Here is a 20,076-nt window from a genome sequence, read left to right as displayed (position 1 = left end):
TAATGTCCTTGAGTGGCCCAGCCAGAGCCCGGACTTGAACCCGATCGAACATCTCTGGAGAGACCTGAAAATAGCTGTGCAGCAACGCTCCCCATCCAACCTGATAGAGCTTGAGAGGATCTACAGAGAAGAATGGGAGAAACTCCCCAAATACAGCTGTGCCAAACTTGTAGCGTCATATCCAAGAAGACTTGATGCTGTAATCGCTGCCAAAGGTGCTTCAAGAATGTACTGAGTAAAGGGTCTGAATACTTATGTAAATGTGTTACTTCAGTTTTATTTTTTATAAATTAGCAAAAATGTCAACCTGTTTTTGCTTTGTCATTATGGGGTATTGTGTGTAGATTTGAGGTTTAACAATTTAATCCATTTTAGAACAAGGCTGTAATGCAACAAAATGTTTGAACACTTTTCCAAAGGCACTTAAATACAGAATTCTACAATGGTATGCTACCTCTTCTTTCCCTCCCTGTGTCTTGCTCTTCCTACTCACTGTCAGGTGGAGTTTCCTGAAGCCCGCATCTTTGAGGAGACGCTCAACATCCTCATCTATGAGAATGGGCGTGGTTCTGGCCCGGGAGGCGTGGCCCTTTTGGAGTCATCTTCGCTGGTGGCCAGCCAATCAGAGGAGGAGGGGGCCAGTGCAGGGGACCGAAGGGTGAGGAGGATTCACGTGAGGAGGCACATCATGCATGATGAGAGAGGACACGGCCAACAGACTGTGTATAAGGACTGAGAAAAAATAATGAACTGTGGGGTTAAGGAGAGGATGAAGAGAGGGAGTTAGCAGCAGGGTAAAGATACATGTTTGGCAGCGGGGTGTTTGCCTGGAGGTTAGGGTGGATGTTTAGTAGGGGTGGGGTAGGATAGGTTCTTATATAAGGAAGGAGGTGTGGGACTTTGAGATTATACTACCTATATTACCAAAGACTGAGATTATAATTTTTTCTGCCCAATCGGGAAAACAACCCTTAACCCAAAAGTGGGACTATTACACTAATTAACATGCACACTTGGGGGAGAAGGGTAGAGAGAATTGACCCCCGCATAGGTCTGCAAATACCTAAGGGCTAGTTGGGGCTATCTCCTGACCCGGTTTGGATGGTGGTAGTGTGACTGGAAAATGGAGGGGTTCGCTGTTTCAAATAAGGTACTTTAACTCTGCACTAAAAGGGAACAGGGAGTGTGGAATGGGGTGTTGGTAGTAGATTAGAGGAAGTGTGACTGCTGAGCATCTGCTGGATGTTTATTCCTTTTGAATTGATTACTGTTGTATGTTTGTCTCAATTTTTAATTTATTTTAGAATGTAAATTTTTCCTTTTAACTTTAAATAAATTATTTATTTATTCTGTATAGATGTTGGTGGGGATTGTGAGTGTTGAGGTGCTGATCTGATTTGTTTTGACCAGTTCACGCACAGATCACTTTCTGGACCGACACTTGATGCCATGCTCATCCAATATGTTGAGGCAATGTTACGTTTAACAGCCATGTGAGTTCATGTTGACACATTCACTTGCAAACAATTATTATAATTTTTTTTGTCCATGATGCTACCGTGCCTAATTGAAACAGGATTTCATGTTGGGTCTGGTGGTGAAATCAGGCTTTATTTGGCTCTCTAAAAAGCATGTTTATTAAATCAAATCAAATCAAATCAAATTTTATTWGTCACATACACATGGTTAGCAGATGTTAATGCGAGTGTAGCGAAATGCTTGTGCTTCTAGTTCCGACAATGCAGTAATAACCAACAAGTAATCTAACCTAACAATTCCACAACTACTACCTTATACACACACAAGTGTAAAGGGATAAAGAATATGTACATAAGATATATGAATGAGTGGTGGTACAGAACGGCATAGGCAAGATGCAGTAGATGGTATAGAGTACGGTATATACATATGAGATGAGTACTGTAGGGCATGTAAACATAAAGTGGCATAGTTTAAAGTGGCTAGTGGTACATGTATTACATAAAGATGGCAAGATGCAGCAGATGATATAGAGTACAGTATATACATATGAGATGGGTAATGTAGGGTATGTAAACATTATATTAAGTGGCATTGTTAAAGTGGCTAGTGGTACATTTTTACATAATTTCCATCAATTCCCATTTTAAAGTGGCTGGAGTTAGTCAGTATGTTGGCAGCGGCCGCTAAATGTTAGTGGTGGCTGTTTAACAGTCTGATGGCCTTGAGATAGAAGCTGTTTTTCAGTCTCTCGGTCCCTGCTTTGATGCACCTGTACTGACCTCGCCTTCTGGATGATAGCGGGGTGAACAGGCAGTGGCTTGGGTGGTTGTTGTCCTTGATGATCTTTATGGCCTTCCTGTGACATCGGGTGGTGTAGGTGTCCTGGAGGGCAGGTAGTTTGCCCCGGTGATGCGTTCTGCAGACCTCACTACCCTCTGGAGAGCCTTACGGTTGTGGTGGAGCAGTTGCCGTACCAGCGGTGATACAGCCGACAGGATGCTCTCGATTGTGCATCTGTAGAAGTTTGTGAGTGCTTTTGGTGACAAGCCGAATTTCTTCAGCCTCCTGAGGTTGAAGAGGCGCTGCTGCGCTTCTTCACGACGCTGTCTGTGTGGGTGGACCAATTCAGTTTGTCCGTGATGTGTACACCGAGGAACTTAAAACTTTCCACCTTCTCCACTACTGACCCGTCGATGTGGATAGGGGGTGCTCCCTTGAGATCAGCAGGGTGGAGATGTTGTTACTACCTCCACCACCTGGGGGCGGCCCGTCAGGAAGTCCAGGACCCAGTTGACAGGGCGGGTCGAGACCAGGGTCTCGAGCTTGATGACGAGTTTGGAGGGTACTATGGTGTTAAATGCTGAGCTGTAATCGATGAACAGCATTCTCACATGGGTATTCCTCTTGTCCAGATGGGTTAGGGCAGTGTGCGGTGTGGTTGCGATTGCGTCGTCTGTGACCTATTGGGTCGGTAAGCAAATTGGAGTGGGTCTAGGGTGTCCGGTAGGGTGGAGGTGATATGGTCCTTGACTAGTCTCTCAAAGCATTCATGATGACGGAAGTGAGTGTACGGGGGTAGTCGTTTGCTCAGTTCCTTAGCTTTCTTGGGAACAGGAACAATGGTGGCCCTCTTGAAGCATGTGGGAACAGCAGACTGGATAAGGATTGATTGAATATGTCCGTAAACACACCAGCCAGCTGGTCTGCGCATGCTCTGAGGACGCGGCTGGGAATGCCGTCTGGGCTGCAGCCTTGCGAGGGTTAACACGTTTAAATGTTTCTACTCACCTCGGCTGCAGTGAAGGAGAGCCCGCAGGTTTTGGTAGGGGGCGTGTCAGTGGACTAGTTTGTCTCAAAGCGGGCAAAAAGTTGTTTAGCCTGTCTGGAGCAAGACATCCTGGTCCGCGACGGGGCTGGTTTTCTTTTTGTAATCCGTGATTGACTGTAGACCCTGCCACATACCTCTTGTGTCTGAGCTGTTGAATTGCGACTCGATTTTGTCTCTGTATGGGACTTAGCCTGTTTGATTGCCTTGCGGAGAGATAGCTACACTGTTTGTATTCGGTCATGCTTCCGGTCACCTTGCCCTGGTTAAAAGAGTGGTTCGCGCTTTCAGTTTCACGCGAATGCTGCCGTCAATCCACGGTTTCTGGTTTGGGAATGTTTTAATCGTTGCTGTGGTACGACATCGTCAATGCACTTCCTAATGACTCGCTCACCGAATCAGCATATTCGTCAATATTGTTGTTGGACGCAATGCGGAACATATTCCAATCCGCGTGATCGAAGCAGTCTTGAAGCGTGGAATCAGATTGGTCGGACCAGCGTTGACAGACCTGAGCGCGGGAGCTTGTTGTTTTAGTTTCTGTTTGTAGGCTGAATCAACAAAATGGAGTCGTGGTCAGCTTTTCCAAAAGGGGGCGGGGGAGGGCTTATATGCGTCGCGGAAATTAGTATAACAATGATCTAGGGTTTTTCCAGCCTGGTAGCACAATCGATATGCTGATAGAATTTAGGGAGTTTTGTTTTTAGATTAGCCTTGTTAAAATCCCCAGCTACGATGAATGCAGCCTCAGGGTGTGTGGTTTCAGTTTCAAAGAGTCAGATAAAGTTCGTTCAGGGCCATCGATGTGTCTGCTTGGGGGATATATACGGCTGTGATTATGATCGAGAGAATTCCCTTGGTAGATAATGCGGTCGACATTTGATTGTGAGGAGTTCTAGATCAGGTGAACAGAATGACTTGAGTTCCTGTGTGTTGTTATGATGATCACCACGTCTCGTTAATCATAAGGCATACCCCCCGCCCTCTTCTTACAGAAAGATGTTTGTTTCTGTCGGCGCGATGCATGAAGAAACCAGCTGGCTGCACCGACTCCGTTAGCGTCTCTTGAGTTAGCCATGTTTCCGTGAAGCAGAGCACGTTGCAATCCCTGATGTCTCTGGAATGCTACCCGTGCTCGGATTTCATCAACCTTATTGTCAAGAGACTGGACATTGGCGAGTAGTATGCTAGGGAGTGGAGCGCGATGTGCCCGTCTCCGAAGCCTGACCAGGAGACCGCCTCGTTGCCCTTTTACGGCGTCGCACAGGGTCGCGGCTGGGATCAGATCCATTGTATTGGGTGAAGGCAAAACACTGGATCGTTTGGGAAAGTCATATTCCTGGTAGGAACGATGATGAGTTGACGTTAATCGTATATTCAGTAGTTCCTCCCGACTGTATGTAATGAAACCTAAGATTACCTGGGGTACCGATGTAAGAAATAACACATAAAAAAACAAAATACTGCATATTTTCCAAGGAACATCTCGTTTCGGCGCCGGATAAAATTAAGTCCATGATCAAAAAAAAAGGGGGGAGAATCTTTTTTTTTACATGTGAAATGTAGGAAGTGATCTGAACCTGGGAAGTGTTTTTATGTCACAATGGTTATTATTGGACACTTGTTAACCCATAGAAGCATGTCATCTGGCATGTAAATCTCACATCCTAATCCTATAAAAAAAAATGCTTGGGGCAGTCCTAGAATAAAACGCATTTGCAAAGAATGTTTTTTAATTCAGGACTAGGGGCTTAATCTGGGTCTAGAAAACCGTCTCATAATGTCTGCCAAGATGCGCAAACCATATTTTTTTTCATCAAATGTACTTTGATATTGTAACTGTCTGGGGTTTTTAGATATTTTATGGACCATCAACATTCTCAATAAAAGTCTAAAGCCTGCATCTTGGTGTTGTGTGTAGGATTGAGAGGAAAATCCCACTTTTCCTGTCCTCTTAATCTTTTCAAATGGACCAATGAATTTGTTTTCACCTTTCCAATTTATTTTCCATTAAAGCAGGTAGGCTACCAGCCGCCCCAAGTGAAATGTCGCCATTGTCATTCACCTGCATTAATGGTAAAGAAATTGGAAAGCGTTGGGCTAGTAACCAAAAGGTTGCTGGATCGAATCCGCGAGCTGACAAGGTAAAAATCTGTCATTCTGCCTGTTTCCGCTGTTCCCCAGTAGGTCGTCATTAACTGACTTGCCTAGTTAAATAAAAATAAAAATACTATTGAGATGCCCCTTATACTAGAAAACAAAGTCATAATTGGCTAGCGTTTTGGTATTTAAGGTTAGCAGTGTGTACATTTTAGGTCAATGCTTGACTTGGACTGAAATTGTTGCAGGTACTCATTTTGGGTGGCGGTACTGTTTAGGTGAAGGGGCTCCACAATACTTTTGCTAAGATTCTATAATAGGAACAGAAGCTAAAGCAGGAGAAATGTTGTGGTGCTGCTTCTATGAGCTCCTGCCTAAATCATGCACTGTATAAGTTTAAAATCAAATTTTAAGAAAACAATGTAGAGGTGGGGTTTAGCCATACTTGTGGCTGTGTTAACTAATGATGAACCTAACATAGCAGGCGTAGAAGAAAGACTTCAACTTCCGTGCATTCAAGACAACTGAGAACTCGGGAAAAATCTTTATGTTCAATTCAAGGGGCTTTATTGGCATGGAAAACATATGTTAACATTGTTTATTTCACTTGCTTTAAATAAAAAATGAACAGTAAACATTACACTCATAAGTTCCAAAAGAAGAAAAACATTACAAGTCATTATGTATATATGCAGTCATCCAACTCGGAATTCCAGAGCGCCACCCTGAAAAATCACTGATGTCATGATTTGCCCTTGTTTTTTGCGAGTTCCCAGTCGTCTTAAAACCCACATGACACAAACATAGCAAGTAACACGTAGCTAGTTGCGTCATTACGCAATGTCGTGCCAAATCTCAGTCCCTCCAGGATTCCACGATGGCATAATTCAATGCAAAATCAACCAATCAGCGCATATTACGCGAGAGCTCGCAATTGACCAATCCCCGCACTTTTAGCGCATAAAAGGGTCCAATCAAAAGCGGGTTCGTAATTTTGACCAATTACTGCACTGTTACCTTGGAAAATTGCCCAATCCAACCACACGTCAACAAAGTTTTTCCCCCTGGCTGTCAGCGTATTGACGTGCGAAGATGGGTGATTGTTGACGGCTGACAGTCAGGTCAATAAACAGAACTCAATCTCATTAAAGGCCGTGCGAAACAATTTCCAAATGTTTTTGAAAACAAGAGAGAGTCGACAATCAACAGTCACTGCGAATCAGCAAAGCATTTGAGAATGTCAGAACAGTTCCCACAGCAGCGGCAGATCACCATGACTGAAGTGGTAGCAGGGACGACTGTGGCAAGCGTTGAAAGAATCAAGGTGAGTGGCGTTCTACTCAAACTGACTCCGCTAACCTTGGCTTTAGTAGGGTGGCCGGCACTCTGCTCTCCCCAGTCTGTCTATTGAGAGCGCTGCTCAAAGCACTGAGTGCAATTTGTCCGCTTTGCCGTTTTAAACTTCACAAGATCACGAAAAAAAAAAATTGTAATACTTTTTTTAAAGTACATATCAACAACACTTTCTACGTGTTCTCCCTTACGACCCTTTCAGAGAAAGTATTTAAGACAATTCATGCGAAAGAAATATCGATCCTCAAATTGAAAGCGATTGATCAGCTTTGAATCTATTTGTTTTTTGAGAGAGTGGGAGGTGCATCTCGTATTGATAGCAAGCCCCCAAGCCTGATGGAGTGTGGATTATGACAGCTGTTTGTTCAGGAAAATAAACAAATGGAGCACTTTATGTTTAATTGTTTTTGTATGATGTATTCTGCTTTAAAATCGTCCTAAAACTGAACACATGACTTATTACTTTATGAAATTAATGTGAAAAAAACACCGCAGAATTTCAGAAAAGTTGCTGCAAAAATTAAGCATTTTTGGCCGCAGAAATCGCAAAAATGTCGTGAAATCCTGGAGGGAAAGAAATCTGAAGGAGGGGGGAAAGCAAGCAGCAACATTATCTAGCTAACAAATGGTGTTAGCGGAAGAACCTCAGATTCGGAGGTTCGTTTCTGAACAACTCCATGATTGTCCTGACCTGAGGTGAACTCCCTTTTGCAGTTTCTTTAGACAAAGTCAAATCATGCATGTACATTCCGGCTACCTTCTGGCAACATTTTGACATACCATAACCGCTTGTGCGTGGTTGTTGGCTTGCATGTCTCCTTTCTAACGCCCAGGGCCCGGTTTCCCAAAACCTAAGTTCATAATTAGAACCTTCTTAGGAGTATTGTTAAATCTCGAGCTGTCCCTAAACCATCTAAAGTTGCGCTTAAAACGCTCATTAATTACCGACTGCCTCAATCACAATACCCATAAACTCTTCGTTTAGTGATGCAGTTGACAAATGAGTCGTTATTTATGAACGACTCTTTTTACAGACTGAAAAGTCATGTTTAGTTTTTCATAATGACTCGTTCTTAAAAGGCGATGCATGGTCATTCATACGTATGTATTGGCCGTGCAGCACTTACAGCGATACGGCCTCTGCAGAAGTCAGCGCTTTCATACTTTGTGGAGCAGAGCTCTTGTGAAGGAAGCTGTCCTTATGGATGTTATATGGCGGTTGGCAACCAACTTTAAGGTGCATTACCGCCACCAACTGGACTGGAGTGTGGACCAGAGACAGTGAAGGTCTAAATCCTACCCTGTAATCTTGTCTCTCTGGAAACTAAATACAGAATACTACATCCCCTGAAGATTTCCCCAGCAGTTCACTTAATCCTGGCTCTTCAACCCCGTTACTCCTCAAATCTAACATCTAACAATCGCTCCCTTTCTCTCACATATTTCTGGCACTGAAATAGGACATGTTCCACTGTCTCCATCTTCTCCTGACAGTGATCACACCTCCCAGTCGGATGTTTCCCCACCACTTTCAATGTCTTGTGTGTCCCAGTCTTAGCTTTGTGACTACACTTTCCTCCCTTCTCTCTCGGCCTGAGGACCTCCCTGCCCCCACCCTTTCCTGGATCTTATACAGGTGTCTTCCCTTTCTCTCCCTGTTCCACAACGCTTGCCAATTATTTTTAACCACTGTTCTTATTCATCCCTTGGCTTCTGCTTTACTGATTGACAATTTGATCTCAACATTAGGATGTTTAGGAACCTGCTTGGCAATAACTTCCACTTCCTCATTCCCCTCTACTCCCACATGAGCTGGTACCCAGAGGAACATCACAAATACCCCCATCTTTCACCCTATACAAACACTGCAAAACCCCATACAATACATCCTGTCTGCTCTGAGACACACAACAATTTAAGCTCATCAGTGCTGCACAGGAGTCAGAGCAGATGACTACCCTGTCTGGCCTCATCTCCACCCCTCTGCAGCCAATAGTATGGCCAGCAACTCCATTGTGTAAACAGATAAATGATCCGTTGCTCTTTTCGTCACTGCCACCTTAAACTCAGGAACACTAAAAGCTGCTCCTGTCCTCCTTGTTTTAGGATCATTAGATCCATCTGTGAATATATTAAAGAAAGCATAGTATTGTGTCCTTAAATGTTCACTTACAACTGAATCTACTCCTTCCTCAACATCTCTTACCCTCTCAAGCAACCCTAGATCCATCACTGGTTGAGGGAGACACCAAGGTGGGATAGCAGGAAGAACCAGAGGGGCTAAACTCCCTACCAAACAACCCCATCTCTCTCACTATGCAATTGCCTATCCACGCAAAGCTTTTATTCAGAGCACCTTTTTTGTAGGATGTGTAAACTTATGTCCTTGTAAATTTACTCAATATGTCATGGCTAGCTGTTGTGTTCTTAACTTTAACGTTATCTCTCCCAACTCTACCTGCATCGCTGCCACCGGGGAGGTCCTGAGTGCTCCACAACATATTCTTAGGGCTTGGACCTGGATGATCCATATGCATGCTTCCATAATCCAATGATGAATTTAACAGCACTATATATATCATTTTCAACGCCATTCTATCTGCCCCCCCACTCAATTCCTGACAAGCAACGCATCACATTTAATATTTTCTTTCCTTTGACAACTACTCTGTTTATATGCTCTTCCCATGTCATTCAAGTGTCAAACCAGACCCCAGGAAMCTAAACCCTTCTACCCACTCCAGATTCCTTCTGTACAACTTCAAGAATATTTCCTCCCCAACCTTCCAACACAAAAAAGTCTGTGTTTTCTCAACTGAACTTGAAGCCCCACCTGAAGGACCACTGCTCTACTTCACTAATCACTTCTTCTGGCTGCATTGGTAATATGTATCCCTCTCTTCTACTTTCCCCATTGCAGTGTCTCTGAGATGAGCCATCATGATGTAACACATCTCATCCTTCCCAGGTGATGTGACCCCAGCTTTAGCTAATGCTTTCTTCATCTCAACCAACGTAAAAGGGTCATTCAATGTATCCCCCATCGCTCTCGTATCCAGGACCTCCGGATGTTCTCCTCTGACCCTCTCTCTCCCACGCTGCCCCTCTTCTGTCAGATTATTTGAGCTGTGCACCTTCACAAATGCCTGGGCTAACATCTCTGCCTTCTCCATATCTCTCACTACAACAATCTCACCACTTTTCAGCACAGGGAGATCCCAACGTCTTCTGAACCAACTCATCCTCTTAATCATCCCCCATACCTCTCCCACAGGAGTGGTGCTGCCTATGTTTCCACAAAACCGGTGCCAATACTCCCTCTTAGCTGTCCTAATGATCCTACTTACTACTGCTTGTGCTTATTTATACTGCATCAGGTGCTGGTAATTATTGGACCTTTTCAACATTCTGAAAGCACTGTTCCTACTTTTCACTGCTTCTCTACACTCTTCACTTCACCAGGGGACTGCGTTACTCTTTCTCCCGCTCTTGCTCCTCTTATTCCCTAATTGACTGTTTCTATATCTGAATTAAGATCTACCTGAGACAGCTCCTGTTCACTCAACTCCTGAATCTGACCCCACTCTGCTTTGCCAAATATACATTTCCTACTTATTTTTCCTCCCTCAATCCTACAGTACTCATGATAGGATAGTGATCACTACCCCTGTAGAAACCTCCCAACTACATCTGCCTGTCATTGATCTTGAAATCAAACTAAGATCTAGAGCAGATTAATTTCCAGTTACTGGGTCAATCCTGATTCCCCGACTGTCATTAAGACTCACAAGTCCTTTCTCATCCACTAGTTCCTCCAACACTTATCTGTTTACATCAGTCCGTAACCCTCCCCAGAGCGTACGATGAGCATTAAAATCCCCACACCACATTACCCATCTCCTATCTTAACCTTCTACATTCCCAAGGGCCAGCAACTCCAGTCTCTTACACAGGTTGTAAAAGTTCACCATTACTGTATATCCTACTCCAAATCACACCTCTACCACTACATACTCCTGTTCCTCTCCCACACACCTATATGGGATCCCCCGCTTTACAAAGGTAGCACACTCTCCTCCTCCCCTTGCCACCCTATCTCTACGGACTACAACTTAACCTTGTAATACAAAAGCTAGAGAAGGTTTTAGTCATGTCTCCTGGAGACATATCACATCAGGTTTGGCTGGTAACTCCTCAATAAACTGTTTGCCCATTAGCCATCAAACTTCTGGCATTCCATTGTAGGATTAACACCATAATGCAAATTAACCAATACATGATTCCTGGCTGGACTGATTCTCAATCTTATTGAGGTCATCCTGTACATATTCCCATGTCAGTCCTGTAATCCCAAGCTCCACTATGATCTTTATCTTCTTAGATTGTCATTTGTCTGTGCAATTGATTACTGTTGTCACAGATGTAACAACCTTCCTCATGTCTCCTACCATTCTTGTTCTCCCCCATTCTACTACCTTCATCACACCCAACCTGCATCTCAATCTGCCCTGGAATACTGGCTCTTCTAGGTGCCTCGCTTGTTTCTGCGTGAACTTATGCATATAGTGCATCTGTTCCTTTGAAGCTGTCATGATGATTGATGTGTAGGGACCTCGTAGAACCTGGGGATGTGTTTGAACATTTCAAAGAGTATGGCCCCCACCCTGTTGTAGTGACCTTAGGGCTGTTGTCTATGAAACAGGAATGTCCGGGGGTATTGGGGGGGCAGACGCATTATAAATATACCCCAGAACACCACAAGCGACCACGATAAACCACTAAAGAAATGAAACATGAATTTTGTGATCAGTGACACACCCGTGATGACCGTAACAACGGAAGCAGGACCTCGGTTGAAACATAAAGGTCAGAGTATAAAGCATCCATATACGATGCGCCAAAAAAGCGCTTTCTAAATATGCATAGAACCCAAATACCGCCCGCAACTGCGCTGAAAGATCAAGTGATGATGTCTAATGGACAGCTAATGGACAGCTAATGGACAGCAATGGGGTTATCTTTTTGATTACCCGGCCTGTAGAGTGAAACTCTATACCGTAACCGAAGGAGAAGAATATACAGACCAGACTTTAGGAGTGGACTACAGGCTTGAAGACTGGCAGGTGTTTCGCAAGGTGGTGTGTCCAGAACTGAGAATTATCACAAAGGGGTATAGCTTCTTCACGGGCTACGAGACCCATTGGGAAGGTGCCCATGACTCCTCAGGAGTGAAAATACAAAGAAGGACTTCCATGTGGGTGCGTGGAGTTCCATATCAGCAACAAGGAAATCTACAATGGCAACAACATGGATGGTGGCCTGACTGGGGATTTTAGGTTGCGTATACGTATTCCTTTTAAAAGTTGGGATCTAATGGAATTGAAAATGTTAGAGTTAGTGGATGATCTTTTTGTACAGAGCCAACAATGGCAGAGCTTTGTTCGGCTAAGGAAGTGCATGATATATACGGATCCTAAGGATTATGATTCAAAGGAACCTCAAGAAGGATCATCCTCAGAAGGGTCAGGCCCCGAAGAAAACTAAGTACGCGTCTGCTACATTAACCACGCCCCGATAGCAAAGGACTGGTTCAACAATAAAAAGAGTGCCCTTAAAGCCTCCGGTTCTTCATTTCGGCATATACCATGTATATTCATATACCATACCAGGACTCCGATACGTCATGGGTACCAGACCCTAAGGACTCTATGCCTCACAGCCCTCCATTCTTCTCCCCCCAGGCAAGCCCCCCGACACCCCCTACATGTACACTGCCTGAGGATGTGTTTGATGGGGTGGTCAGTACTATTTTTGTGGACACCATCAAGGCCTCTGTAGCCGCACTTTTAGACGTGGTGATTGGAGAGTATATAAGAGAAAAATGCATCGGTTGTGAGATCAATCACCCCAGCCAACGACGACATCCGTGTTTATACGACCCACCACGGTACTACTTCTTCAACCATTTTGAGGAGCTGGTAAAAAGACTGAGGTTCAGCCGGTTTATACCTTCCATGGTCAGAGCCCTGGAATCTATGGGTCTTGTGCCATCTATTCCCAGAGTTTACTGGGTAACCGAGGCTTTCCTACATGAACTGAAGGAGGCGATCTACATCCACGAGAAATTCAAAGAAATCCGGTACACACTGGTGGACGACAACAAATACAAGGAAGCTTTGGTGGCTGATGTGGTGACTTTCTGGCTCAATAAACCCCAAGAGAGCGACTAACAATACATATCTTTTATTTAGATGTAAAGCAATGGGTAACTATATGCATACGATGTTAGAGAATAAATAAATCAAATATTTTGAGAGAACTTACAAATGTTATGCAGCAAATTATTGAAAATAAATTGAACAATGTATCGTTCTACACAACCCACAATACATGGGCTAATGCAGAGCGTGTGCTAAAAATGGAGCAAATCATGTGCGACATACGGGCGAGAGTCTACAATGGACACAACTGGTATCCCGTCTTGTGGCTGATTCTGAAGAACTAGAAAAAACATCTAAGATTTTACTTTATTTGTTTGAAACACCCGGTTTAATTGTAACGTATCATATTTGTTGATTTATATACTTATTTAACGGATGTGTGTGTTTAAAAAAATTCAGCGACACAAGCCTGTAAATGTAAACCAAATAAACAAGGTGTTGCATGCATGGGTCGTTGAGAAAATGGGGACTAGTATCCTGCTATGTATCCTGAATTGTCTGTATACGTAATACTTAATGTTTGCAAAAATGAAAATGAAATGTTCTCGTTATTTGAAAGGGGCTCATTAACGTTATTGTACATCAGAGAGGCAAGAAGGACAGCGGGGCAGATGTTGAAAAACATTTATTATACCCCCTCTAACCCAGGGTCTTAGCCTGGCTATAGCCAAAGAAACAGGTAGCAGGTTAGGCGCTGCTCAAGTGAATGAATGGCTAGCAGAGCAGGATGCTTACACTGCATAAACCTGTGCGAAAACATCCCTTGTCCCAGTTTCAGGCAGATCTATGTGACATGCAGGCCCTTGCAGATAAAAATGATGGAAATCGCTACATGCTAACGGTTATAGATATTTTCTCTAAAATAGAATTTGTAAGGGTCTTAAATAAGTGGGGCACAGGTGACCCGGGCCTTTGACGCTGTCTTGAAGGAAGGAGGAGCCCCCAAGAAAGTGCAGACTGATGGCGGAAAATCATTTTTTTATAATACTTTTCAGAAACTCATGAAGAAGCACAATATCGTATATTTTGCTACAAGTTCGGATTTGAACGCTTCAGTTGAACGCTTTCACAGAACTTTGAAGGAGAGGATTTGGAAATACTTTACAGCTCACAACACACATAGATATGTCGATATTGTTCAAGATTTAGTAAAGGGTTACAACTACAGCTACCATAAGAGTATATGGATGAAGCCCTCCGAGGTCTCTTCTGAAAACTCTTTTCAAGTCTTTAAAAATCTGTTCCCCCTTTGCCGTAAGAGAAAAATTGATTTTAAATTCATAGTGGGGGACTTGGTACGTATATCCAAGTTGAGGGGTGTTTTCGACAAACAAATGAGCAAGGTTACAGCGACAAGTTGTTCACAGTTACCAAATGTCTACCACGTATACCCCCTGTCTACAAGTTAACCTCCTAGTGATAGGGGGCGGTATTTTGACGTCCGGATGAAAAGCGTGCCCAAAGTCAAATACCTGCTACTCAGGCCCAGAAGCTAGGATATGCATATAATTTGATTAAGATTTGGATAGAAAACACTCTAAAGTTTCTAAAACTGTTAAAATAATGCCTGTGAGTATAACAGAACTGAAATGGCAGGCGAAACCCGAGGACAACCCCCCCCCCCCAAAAAAAATCATCCTACCACTGATTTCTATGGCTGGCACTTTTATAATAGGGCGAAATCGTGCCCGATTGCAGTTCCTAGGGATTCCACTAGATGTCAACAGTCTTTAGAAAGAGGTTCAGGCTGGTTTTTGGAAAAATTTGCCAGAAATTGTAGTTTTTCTAGGTGGCTCCCATTTTGGCTGTAGTGTTTCCAAGCGCGTGAATGAGAGCGCGTTTGGTGTTTTTTTGCTAAATTTATTGTCAATCAGTGTTGCTTCCTAAGTGGACAGTTTGATTTCACAGAAGTGTGATTGACTTGGAGTTACATTGTGTTGTTTAAGTGTTCCCTTTATTTTTTTGAGCAGTGTGTGTGTATATATATATATGAATAACCAAAGTTCGAATTTTACAACCAATTTTCCAAAGCCTATAAAGTTATCAGAGGCCCGGGAAGTAGTTCTCAGCGAGATTACATACCCCCATAGTTGATATAATATCAAGGATAAGGACCGTGATTGTTATTGCAAAAGGATATCGGAACCCCCGAAACTTATAATGCTTAAAAAAGGGTTCTATAGAACTGTCGACAGAATCATCTCGGAGTTGAACAAACTCCTAACCCTGAACAATATGGAAATACTCTTGAACTACAACCCTATTCATAAACGTGTACGAATCTCAGGGGCTGCTGATAGGGGTATAAAGACCAGCGGTAATTTAGTTGACATGTTGGGGATGAGTTCCAATAAATGGACGTATGTGAGAGAGAAATTATTCCCATTCCCTGCGGATATACATGCAGGGTTTTACAACATATTTGTGTATACCGACATCATATCCTATCAAAGGGTAGGAGACAGTTATGTGCCCCTCTTGAGAACAGTTCATATAGAGGGAAAGGATGGTGATGTAGTCACTGTTAACCATGACAAGCCACACTATGTACCTGTAAGCAAGAAATATATTGAAAACATTCTGGTTGAGCTTAAAACGGATCAGAACGGAAAATATCGAATTTACTTATGGTAAAACGATTGTAAAACTCCACTTTAGACCCACCAAAACCTCTCTACATATTTCATATTTTATTAGTATTAAATATATTTTATAAACATAATAGAAATAAATTGAAATAGTTATGGAACACAACCACCATCTCTACCCTAACCGCTATGTCTCATACTATGTTGATCAAGTGGGTAATGGATTGCCCAGCTATCATGGATCCCCGACCATGTACGGTTCGGGGATAAGAGGCATATTTCGTAACCTCTTTAGGATGGTTTTACCATTTATGAAGAGAGGCCTCAGCATAGCCAAACCACATTTAAAACCAGCGGCTAAAAAATATTGTAAGTGAGGTTGTATCCAATGCTATGACCAGAAGGGCGTCATCAGATGCCGAGCATCAAGAAGGCTCGGGGCTTATGCTGTTGTCTCGAAGACCAAAAAAGAGACCTCCGGGTATAAGGCGCAGGCCAGCCCCTAAAAAGCGGAGGTTAACCGTTAAAAGAAACTCAAAACTCACTTAAGTCAAAGACAAGGTAAAGTGAGGAGGTCTGGACCAAAAACAGCAAAAAGAATACTCAGAAGTATTTTCTAAAAGAACAAGCAACATGGCTCTTTTACACCGCATGTCCTCTGAAGCTATAAAATCAGAGCTCGATCTTTTCACGGCCGTTGTCCTGTTGGGAGGTGAACCTTCGCCCCAACCTGAGATCCTGAGCGCTTTGGAGCAGATTTTCATCAAGGATCTCTCTGTACTTCACTCCATTCATCTTTCCCTCGATCCTGACCCTGCCGCTGAAAAACATCCCCACAGCATGATGCTGCCACCACAATGCTTCATCGTAGAGATGGTGCCATGTTTCCTCCAGACCTGATGCTTGGCATTCAGGCCAAAGAGTTCAATCTTGGTTTCATCAGACCAGAGAATCTTGCTTCTCATAGTCTGAGAGTCCTTTTGGAGTTTGCCAAAAGGCACCTAGCGGGCTGTCATGTTACTGAGGAGTAGCTTCCGTCTGGCCACATATAGGCATAATTGGTAGAGTGCTGCAGAGATGGTTGTCCTTCTGGAAGGATCTCCCATCACCACAGAGGAACTCTGGAGCTCTATCAGAGTGACCATTGGGTTCTTGGTCACCTCCCTGACCAAGGCCCTTCTCCCCTGATAGCTCAGTGTGTCCGGGCGGCTATCTCTAGGAAGAGTCTTGGTGGTTCCAAACTTCTCTCATTTAAGAATGATGGAGGCCACTGTGTTCTTGGGGACCTTCAATGCTGCATAAATTTTTTTGGTACCCTTCCCTAGATCTGTGCCTCGACACAGTCCTGTCTCGGCGCTCTATGGAAAATGTATTCGGCCTCATGGCTTGGTTTTTGCTCTGAGATGCACTGTCAATTGTGGGACCTTATATAGACTGGTGTGTGCCTTTTCAAATCATATCCAATTAATTGAATTTACCACAGGTAGACTACAATCAAGTTTTAGAAACATCTCAAGGATGATCAATGAAAACAGGATGCACCTGAGCTCAATTTTGAGTCTAACAGCCAAGGATCTGAATACTTATGTAAATAAGGTATTTCATTTTTCATTTTCAAAAAATTCTAAAAACCTGTTCATTTTGTCATTATGGGGTATTGTGTGTAGACTGAGGAGCATTTATTTAATACATTTTAGAATACGCCAAGGGGTTTGAATATTTCATTGATTGTACTGAGTTACATAAGGGGAAATCAGTCAATTAAAAAAAAAATCATTAGGCCCTAATCTATGGCTTTCACATGACTGGGAATACAGATATGCATCTGTAAATGAGCCTCACCACGGGCCTCAGGATTGGTCACTGTATTTTTGTGCATTCAAATTGCCATTGATAAAATGCAATTGAGTTCGTTGTCTGTAGCTTATGCCTGCCCATACCATAACCCCACTGCCACCATGAGGCATTCTGTTCACAACATTGACATCAGCAAACTTCTCGCCCACATGACGCCATACACGTGGTCTGCGGTTTTGTGTCCGGTTGGACATGCTGCTAAAATCTCATAAACGACGTTGGAGGCGATTATGGTAGAGAAATTAACATTCAATTCAGCTCTGGTGGACATTGCTGTATTCAGCATGCCAATTGCATTCTCCCTCAACTTGATGACATCTGTGGCATTGTGTTGTGTGTCAACTGCATATTTTAGTGGCCTTTTATTGTCCCCAGCACAAGGTGCACCTGAGTAATTATCAAATCAAATTGTCACATGTGCCGAATACAACCGGTGTAGACCTTACTGTGAAATGCTTACTTACAAGCCCTTAACCGACAATGCAGTTCAAGAAATATAGTTCAGAAAATATTTACTAAATAAACGAAAGTAATTTTTTAAATAAAAAGTAACACAATAACGAGTCAATGTGCGGGGGTACAAGTTAGTCGAAGTAATTTATACATGTAGGTAGGGGTGAAGTGACTATGCATAGATAATAAACAGTGAGTAGCAGCAGTGTAAAAACAGGGGGCATTTGGGGGGCATTTGATTAATTGTTCAGGAGTCTTGTGGTTTGGGGTAGAAGCTATTAAGGAGCCTTTTGGAACTAGACTTGGCGCTCCAGTACAGCTTACCGTGCGGTAGTAGAGATAAGTCTGACTTGGGTGACTGGAGTCTTTGACAATTTTTTGGGCCTTCCTCTGACACCGCCTAGTATATAGGTCCTGGATGGCAGGAAGCTTGGCCCCAGTGATTTACTGGGTCGTACGCACTACACTCTGTAGCACCTTACGGTCGGATGCCGAGCAGTTTCCGTACCAGGCAGTGATGCAACCGATCAGGATGCTCTCGATAGTGCAGCTGTAGAACCTTTTGAGGATCTGTGGACCCATGCCAAATCTTTTCAGTCTCCTGAGGGGGAAAGGTGTTGTCGTGCCCTCTTCATAACTGTCTTGGTGTGTTTGGACCAAGAGTTCGTTGGTGATGTGGACAGCAACGAATTTGAAGCTCTCAACCCGCTCCACTATAGCCCTGTCGATGTGAATGGAGCGTGTTCGGCGTCCTCCTTTTCCTGTAGTCCACGATCAGCATCTTTGTCTTGCTCACATTGAGGGAGAGGTTGTTGTCCTGGCACCACACTGATCAGGCCTACCACCGCTGTGTCGTCAGCAAACTTAATGATGGTGTTGGAGTCATGCTTCACCACGCAGTCGTGGGTGAACAGGGAGTACAGGAGGGGACTAAGCACGCAACCCCGGGTTGAATCTGCCTGGCAGATGTGCTGTTGCCTACCCTTACCACCTGAGGGCGTCCTGTCAGGAAGTTCAGGATCCAGTTGCAGAGGAAGGTGTTTAGTCCCAGTGTTCTTAGCTTAGTGATGAGCATTGTGGGCACTGTTGTTGAATGCTGAGCTGTAGTCAATGAACAGCATTTTCACACAGGTGTTCCTTTTGTCCAGGTGGGAAAGGGCAGTGTGGAGTGCAATTGAGATTGCGTCATCTGTGGATCTGTTGGGGCGGTATGCGAATTGGAGTGGGTCTAGGGTTTCCGGGATGATGGTGTTGTGACCCATGACCAGCCTTTCAGAATACTTCATGGCTACCGACGTGAGTGCTACTGGGCGGTAGTCATTTAGGCAGGTTATCTTCGCCGCCTTCGATACAGGGTCTGCTTGAAACATGTACTGTAGGTATTACAGACTCTGTCAGGTAGAGGTTGAAAATGTCAGTGAAGACATTTGCTAGTTGGTCCGCTCATGCTCGGAGCACACGTCCTAGTAATCTGTCTGGCCCTGCGGTCTTGTGAATGTTGACCTATTCAAACTTCCGGAATGCTTACAAGGCCCTCCCCCGCCATCCTTTCGGAAATTCTGACCACGACTCCATCTTGCTCCTCCCGTCCTATAGGCAGAAACTCAAACAGGAAGTGCCCGTGCTTTGTACTATTCAATCGGAATCCACTCCTCAGGATTGTTTTTATCACGTGGACTGGGATATGTTCCGGGTAGCTTGCGAAAACAATCTAGATGCATACACGGATACGGTGACTGAGGTCACAGGTGTATAGGAAATGTAGTACCCACTGTGACTATTAAAACCTACCCTAACCAGAAACCGTGGATAGATGGTAACACTCGTGCGAAACTGAAAGGGCGAACCACCGCATTTAACCATGGCAAGGCAGCTGGTAATATGGCAGAATAATAACAGTGTAGTTATTCACTCCGCAAGGCAATCAAACAAGCTAAACGTCAGTATAGAGAGAAAGTGGAGTTACAATTCAATGGCTCAGACACGAGACGTATGTGGCAGGGACTACAGACAATCACGGACTACAAAAGGAAAACCAGCCACAGGCATATTCAATCTCTCCCTATCCCACATCAAGATGGCCACCACATTGTTCCTGTACCCAAGAGGGCAAAGGTAACTTAATGACTATCCCCCTGTAGCACTCAATTCTGTCATCATGAAGTGCTTTGAGAGACTAGAATGGATCATATCACCT

At 43.8% G+C, this 20,076-nt stretch overlaps 1 protein-coding gene across 4 annotated transcripts in view; it reads left to right on the top strand.

Moving 5' to 3' along the window:
* Window positions 1–2,092, top strand: part of LOC111971492 (BTB/POZ domain-containing adapter for CUL3-mediated RhoA degradation protein 1-like) — a 41,602-nt gene extending 39,510 nt beyond the window's left edge. For all 4 annotated transcript variants that reach the window (XM_070446282.1, XM_023998293.2, XM_023998292.2 and 1 more), the window contains exon 7: window positions 500–2,092. In XM_070446282.1, coding sequence (XP_070302383.1) covers window positions 500–736 — 237 coding nt within the window. In that variant the 3' untranslated portion in view covers window positions 737–2,092. The remainder of the gene's footprint in view (window positions 1–499) is intronic.
* The last annotated feature ends 17,984 nt before the right edge of the window (window positions 2,093–20,076 follow it).

Source organism: Salvelinus sp. IW2-2015, linkage group LG13 (assembly GCF_002910315.2).
Source record: "Salvelinus sp. IW2-2015 linkage group LG13, ASM291031v2, whole genome shotgun sequence".
Classification (NCBI taxonomy): Eukaryota; Metazoa; Chordata; class Actinopteri; order Salmoniformes; family Salmonidae; genus Salvelinus; species Salvelinus sp. IW2-2015.
Note: the sequence above shows the minus strand (reverse complement) of the source record. Positions and strands in the feature narration are given on the sequence as shown.